The sequence below is a fragment of the Drosophila arizonae genome, chromosome 4, assembly GCF_054131065.1.
Source record: "Drosophila arizonae isolate 15081-1271.41 chromosome 4, UAZ_ARI_1.0, whole genome shotgun sequence".
Taxonomy (NCBI): domain Eukaryota; kingdom Metazoa; phylum Arthropoda; class Insecta; order Diptera; family Drosophilidae; genus Drosophila; species Drosophila arizonae.
Window position 1 is genome coordinate 22054685 of NC_142924.1, and position 7511 is coordinate 22062195.

At 42.6% G+C, this 7511-nt stretch overlaps 1 protein-coding gene and 1 long non-coding RNA gene across 2 annotated transcripts; one reads left to right on the forward strand and one right to left on the reverse strand.

Annotated features, from left to right (window-relative positions):
- Positions 1–253: 253 nt before the first annotated feature.
- LOC149269408 (uncharacterized) lies at positions 254–3472 on the forward strand. The gene is made up of 3 exons (XR_016269697.1): positions 254–553; positions 666–1276; positions 1371–3472. It is a non-coding gene; the product is annotated as an uncharacterized LOC149269408 (long non-coding RNA).
- A 1856-nt stretch (positions 3473–5328) lies between these two features.
- On the reverse strand, positions 5329–7449 carry D (Dichaete). The gene has a single exon (XM_018008927.2). The coding sequence runs from the start codon at positions 7154–7156 to the stop codon at positions 5915–5917; it is 1242 nt and encodes a 413-aa protein (XP_017864416.1). The 5' UTR covers positions 7157–7449; the 3' UTR covers positions 5329–5914.
- Between the last annotated feature and the right edge of the window lie 62 nt (positions 7450–7511).

Here is a 7511-nt window from a genome sequence, read left to right on the forward strand (position 1 = left end):
TTAAATTATCATAAAGCTGAGCCTTCAAATAAGTAATTAACGTAGTCAATAAAATATTTTCAATTTTCAAGAAGTAATGAATTATTTTATTATTATTTCATGCAATTTTTAAGAATTATTGTCATTCTCCACTTAACAGAATCAAATTACCGACATTCTACTGTATATAGAAAATTACCTATAATATCCATACTAATTCACGCACTAAAAGAAAATAGCAAGTTTTAGCTTTACTTAGGTCTGCCCTAAATCGTTTAAAGACTCAGATTTTACAACGATTAAATGCTCATATATATTTATGAAGAAAAAACACACTCATCTTCATCAGCATCAAAGGCTCTTTTGAAACGCAGCCAAACAATAAAGAAGTGACAAATTTTAAACAAATTAATAATAAAAAATTAAATTATCGGCGCGAAACACCCGCAGCCACCTCAACCACCGCAGACGGGTGGTCGGTGGTTGGCAGCTGAGCACCACAAATCAAAGGCAGACAAAAGAGAAAAAAGATGAGAGCTACTTAGACAATAGTTGGGCGGTTGAGTGGTGAGCGGTGAGTGGTGAGCGGGCGGGTTAGGTGGTGCCTCTAGTTGAGTGGCTCGCAACACGCTAATAAAATACAAATTGACGATAAAATTATTACAAATTTATGCAAATATTTGCAGCTAGCGACGTAAAATCCGCCACCCCAACTCCGGCCCAGCAAATTAATGGGCAAACACTTGAGGCTTGGCAGGGGTCGGGGGACTCGGGGTGACTATCTGATGCCCTGGTGGTGCTGGTGGTGGTTAGCTCATGATTTGGGCAATAATTTATACGCCAATGCGCACGCGGATGCGAAATGTCCTGCTGCGCGTAAACAGGAAACAAATTACGCTCGAGAGCAGTTATGAAATTCCATAAAGACCGACGCGCCTTGGCACTGCTGCGCTCCCCATCCTCCTGCTCATCCTCATCGTCGTCCACATCATCTGACTGGACAGGAACAATAATGCATTAGACAGCCACATTTATCGTCGCACAGGATGCGCTGCCAAGGATGCGACTGCCAGAAGATGAGCCCACTGCCCACTGACAATGGCTGCAGGCTTAGCGGCGGGCGTTCCATCTAATGCCGCCAGCACGTGGAGACCCATGCAAACAGGATGTGCCGCACCTCAAATCCATCCAGGCCATTGTCATGTGAACCGTGGACGCCTGCCAGCAGACTTAACCCCTTGATCAGCGAACCGCGCAGAGCTTGTCCCCTCCCTATTCGAAATGTCGAGCTATAAAGGTGAATTTTTTAAAATTAAACACTTTTGCTAGAATTATTCTTTTTATTTTTTTTAAGCACTTGCATTATATTTTAGTCTGTAATTATATTTCAGCTCAACTCTTTTTCTCTGGCTTAAGTGCTTTGACACTCGGCAAGCACCACCGCACCACACGAACGTCCAGTGGCTGCTCATCAATCGCTGTCAGCCGCCACAGAGGGTTGTGCCAGACAACCACAGAGAAGACCACAGCGGTGGCTACTCTGCTGTTGCTGTTGATGGTGTTCTTGTTGTTGTTGTTGTTGTTGATGGTGTTGTTGACGTCGCTTCGGCTTTGGCTTGACAAATGAAATGTCTCGCACCTAATCAAATTTTGTTCAACTGAATGCGCCTCGCAGTTTCCGCTGCTTATTATGCAAATGCCAAAGACGAGGCTCCTGTTCCTGCTGCTCCTGTTCCTGCTGCTGCGGCTGTTCCTGTTCCTGCCGCACGCAAATCACTCGCATCGTGTTGCAAATTTATCATCATTTAATTTCCATTTGGCGTCGTGCCATGTTAATGACGTTGTTGACATCACTCGAGAGCGCGTCTCGAGTCTCTGCACTGAGCAGAGCTGGCGAATCGCTGTTATCCTTTTGGTTTTGCCTTTTACCGTTGCTGCAGTTACCCGCTGCATTTGCCATTTGCCGCTTGCCGCTTGCCGTTTGCTTTGACGCGCCTTGACAAATTATGTCCCAGTTGGCATCGCGCATACGCTTCGTGGGCCGCCCTCAATGCTTAGTGCTCAGTGCTCAATGCTCGGTTGCTCATTTGCCTAAGTGCGCTGTGTGTAGAGGCTTTTAATTAATTGTTAGCAGCGACTTATTGACGGTCTGGTTGGTTAGCTCGGTTGCCCATAACAACAACAGCAATAGCAACAACAGCCACTGCAACAACAACAACAACAGCAACGACAAAAAATGTCAAACTAGCACTTAAAAGCCGCCACGCTTTGCTACTTGTCAACCACGCGACATCCCCAACAATATGCTTTGCGTCCAGACCGAAACTCAAGTTAAGACCGCAGGAAATTACACTACACAACAAAACTGCAGGCGAAACTATTATACATATATCGAGGTCAAATGAGAATTTGAATATTTTTTTTTATTATTGAATGTTTCTTTTATTACCATTAAATTAATTTGCTAATTATTCTTCATCACTGCAGCCTAATGTATTATTTTGTTGGACAGTGCTGCGCAAACCATCCCCTGTGCCTTGGAAAATATGAAACAGTTTGACAAAAGCAACCACCCACAAATTAGGCTGTGCCACCAGACGCAGGGCGGACATCGTACTCCTGCTGCTGCTTCAACTCCTGCTCCTCCCACACAGTCGCCATATTGCCCAGAGGCCTGCGACAGCCGTAGAGCGGGAAGGCAGCAGTCCGCCAACCCGAATGCAAACGCCACTGGCAATCTGCTTCTTGACCCCTTTGCAGAGCGCGACATTTATGGCATTTAGCCTTCCGCGTAAAAGCGATATGTTGCACTCGACCTCGCGGCAATTGTTGTAGCGAATTGTATCACCTTTATGCTAATCCGTCTCGCTAATCCGCCGGATTAGCGATTCGCTTAAAAAAACAGACGGCAAACAAAACAAAAACAATTTGGAAAAACGACGAAAATCAGAAACCAAGCAGCAAAGACATCGCGAAGAACAATCTCTGTGTGCGTGTGTGTGTGTGTGCCTCTGTGGTTAATCCGGGTCCCGAAGTGCCATCGGGACAGGTAAAACAAAAAGCAGAGAGAAAAAACTGAAGCAACATAAAGAAATAAGGCACCTAGCAATCCCGCCACATTGCACACTCCTTTTGCTTTCCGGCGACGCAGACGCTAATCCGCCAATAAAGTCGTAAAAAAAGAAAATATTGCCGCGATTTGTTTTTGTCGCATCGTCCTTTGTCCAGACCCTCGTCCTTTGTCTTGCAAAATTATTTTCGTACACAAATCGCAGAAACAGGGCTATATACTTAAAACACAAGTAGGTACGGCGTACACTATTTAATCCACAGTCATAAAAGTAGAAATATCTTTAGCTTGTTTAGCTGCTCTATGGAGTTAGCTGAGCAGAAGGTGTGATAAGAACACGAGACTTACGAATTACGATTAGCGATAATAGAAGCCTCGTAAATTAATGAAATTGATTGACTGATGAGAAAGGAGAGTTAAATAGTGTAATGGGATCTTATATTGTGCTAAAATAGATTAGAGTATATAATGATTATTATCAAAACATATATCAATAATAATTGGAATTCAAGTACAGCTTACAATCTTGAAATCTATTTTCAATATAATTTAGTAAATGTTTGAATATACATTTTGTCTATGTTTGATATTTAATATTATCTAGTTACCTAGAACTAATTAAGTACAAGCATAATTATTATTCAATTTATTCGTAGTTTTATTTATTTTTTAGGTCTCAACTGATTGATTACCATTTTAATAAGTCAAAGGAGTTAGTTGACGTATGCAGCTATTATGTATAATCCCCTAATTGGGTTATATGAAGATGTTTACAAATAAAGTTTTTTTAATGGTCGGATATATAATCTCTGTGCAACCCCCTCTGCAGCGATTTTTGGGACTCCTTACCTGAGAGCAATTTGAATTTGAATTTTGAACTTGAGTCCGACCGTAACTTAACCTAAAACTCATTCTTTATATAATTATTCAATATCACGTCAATGCTAAGTCAATATTTATGGAATTTATATCGAGAGGAGAATGATATAAGAATGAAGAGAGACACGCTGTTGGAACAACACCAACAACGGCAATAACAATGCCTATAATAACAGCAATAATCAATATTTGATATTTTAACACATTTACAAACACTCACTCATACTCTCTCACTCTCTCTGTGTCCCTCTCTATCTTGCTCTCTACCGCACTCTCTCTATGCCAGATCGCAACACAGCTTGTATAAGCTGGAAAACAATGCCATTGGTTTTATTAATGACCGCAATTATTCTTATTATTATTACAAGTTAAGATAGGAAAGAAAAAAATACAACTGAAAACTCGTTGATTTCATCGATGGACGAGGTCTAAGGCGATCTATGGATCTGTTTGCCGTCTAAAATTTCAATGGGCTCAGCCCCCCTGTTGCGGCCCCAAAAACAAAGGCCTCCTCATAGCAGTTGACTTCGACTCAGGCGACCTTTGTTGGGCATCTTCGTATACCCTAGATCATTGTTAGCCGAGGCGCAAAATAAACAGCACATTAATCAATAGAAATTAATACAACGCCAAATAGTTGTATAATTCCTCAAATGTTTCTGTGTTTGCAAATCAAATTAAAGTTTCTCTCTATGTTAGATGATAAACATATTTGGTATACAACATGAAAAACATGTGGAGGCAAGGTTAACATTGTAAGATCTCCGAATCATACAGTCATACATAAGATATATATATGTAGATATGTAAGATATATGTATGTAAATATATCATTAGAATAGCACACTCTCACATGCTTAAAATTTTCAATATGATACGAGCTATAGTCCTACATTGATTTCTTATTGACATATATGTTATACTCTCTAAAACACAAAATTGGATTCTGCTTGTTTTCTACAAAAAAAAAGGTTTTAAAAACAGAAAAATTCCAATCCGTGTATCCCAGTATATATTTTAAAACCATATATAATGTTCATTCATTTCTATTGTATATATTTTTTATTCTATCTCTTAGACATCCATATTTATATATAAAATCCGCAACATCTAGTTACGGAGTCATTAATATTCTCATACTAAATGAGATTATCATTTACTTACACACATACATATATTCTATATGTTTGACCCATGTATATATGTATGTTTACGTATATCATATTTTATGTCATCCAGTAATTGATTTATAAATAGGCATTTACCAAATCTGTTTAGTATTTCCCAGTCTGAAATCAACTTAAGAAAAAGACTTGAGTTTCTGTTGAGTGTTTTTATCATTTTAATAAATGTTGTTTTTATTCATTTTTAAATATTTTGCATTTCCTTAAACATTACGCTTTTGTTTTAATTTTAATACAATTAATAATACATTTATGAATATGTTTTGTTTTGTGTGTGTTTTTATTTATTTTTATGTTTTTCATTCCATTTTTTGGATGGTGTCTTTAGTCTATAACGAATTCACGTGATATTTACAATTTGAGTTAGGGGCACAATACTCGTAACTAGGATATGAGGATGGTGCTGGCAAAAACAACAAGGAGCACACTCTTAGAACTAAATAAAATTAATTTACAATTAGGTTTCGCTTTCGGTTTAGTGACAATAAATTATAGACAATATCATTACATAAATTTTAGGTAATACATATACAAATACACACACATATATGCATGCGCATCTGCATACATTATTGGCTAGGAATGTTTCTTATGTTATCTCCTCGATCTTGCGCAAAGATTGTACTAGACTTTTGCGAGCGTTGCTTCATAGAGGGCGAGAGATACTATGATAGAGAACTACTAGATTGTAATTGGCTTACATAGAGCTTTTAAAGATTTAAAACCAGTTGGATCACTTTGGGAACGCGTCAACAATGCAAATTGTACTTTACTCTGGGACAGTTCGGTCCGCCCAAGCTGCCTAATATAGCACTGGCACCGGCCGCCTCAGGGCGCTGTCCATTGAACCGTCCATGCCGTTGGGCGTGATGGTGCCGGGTGAGGAGCCCGGCGAGGATGTCGAGGATGAGGTGTAGAGTCCGGCGGCGGCGGCGTTCGCGGAGTGGGCGGCATACAGCGAAGGCGCCGAGATGCCCGAGTAGATGCCGGAGTAGAAGCTGCTCAACGAGGTGGGCGGCAACTGTGACGCTTGCTGCGCCTCCAGGTGTTTGTGCGTCTGGTTGTTGGCCGCCGCGCTCTGGTGCAGCTTCGACAGCGCCAACGGATCAAAGCCGGTGAAGTAGGGCACTGGATACGGCTGATCGAGGTGGTGTGAGGGTGCGAAATACGGTGGCAGCTGGTGGAACGGATTGTAGCCACCGCCCGCCGGACCAGCGCCAGCTGCTCCCAGCTTCTGTTGTGCCATATTCATGTTCATATTCATGTTCATGTTCATGTTCATGTTCATGTTGCTTTGCATCTGGAGTGCGCCCTGGGGCCCAGAGGCCAATGGATTCTTGGGCTTGCGACGTGGGCGATACTTGTAGTCCGGATGCTCCTTCATGTGCAGTGCACGCAGGCGCTTGGCCTCGTCAATGAACGGACGCTTCTCCGACTCCGCGAGTAGCTTCCATTCGGCGCCCAGACGTTTCGAGATTTCGGAATTGTGCATCTTGGGGTTATCCTTGGCGATTTGACGACGCTGCAGACGCGACCAAACCATGAATGCGTTCATCGGACGCTTGATGTGTCCCTCCTGGCCAGGCGATGTGGCCAAGCTGTGCATGGAGCTGTTGCCAGCCCCAGAACCCACGCCCGAGCCATGTGTACCCATGCCCAGGCCGCCGCCCATTCCACTGCTGCCCAAACTGCTCTGGCTGCCCAAGCTGCCGGCGGAGCCAATGGAACTGTTGGGGGAAAGTGTCTGCTGAGCAGCCACGGCGTTGTGCATGTGATGCGCCATGTGGTGGCTCATGTTGTTGGCTGCTTGACTGCTGACGCCGCCTGGACCGCCGCCCGGGGATCCGCCCATGGCTGCTAGGCTAGCGGCCAATCCACCGCTCTGGGAGTAATGCAATACGCGCTTAATATCCATGTCCATGCTGGGGCTGAGCTGGGCATTGCCTAGGCCCTGGGACGCATAGTCGCCAGGGGAGGGTAGCTCCAAACCCTGACCGGCGCCCAAATGGAAACCGTAGTTGGGATGTGATGATAATGTGGCCATTATGTGTTCGTTTAACACTTGATATTGTATGGAATAAATGTTCACTCCGTTTGCGTTCTTGTTCTACTCTTGTTTGTCACTTCACTGTATTCACAATGTATCTGTTTTTATTTTATTCTTTCTTTTTTTGTGTGTGTGTGTGTGTGGTGTTCAGTTAACTGTAATGTCGATAGTGCGTCTCTGTGCTTCGCAGTTTCTGTTGCTGTTGCTGATAATATTGCTCTTGCTGCTGCTTCTGTTCGGCTCAACAGCTACACACTGACTGATTTGTCTGCGCAATAATTGAGACTGACACGACTACAGTCAAATCCAGTTTTCTGTTATGCCTGCAGAGGCCGTTCTCTCTCACACTCTC

Coding starts and splice junctions, on each gene's coding strand:
- D (XM_018008927.2), bottom strand. CDS start 7,156: ATGGCCACATTATCATCACATCCCAACTACGGTTTCCATTTGGGCGCC.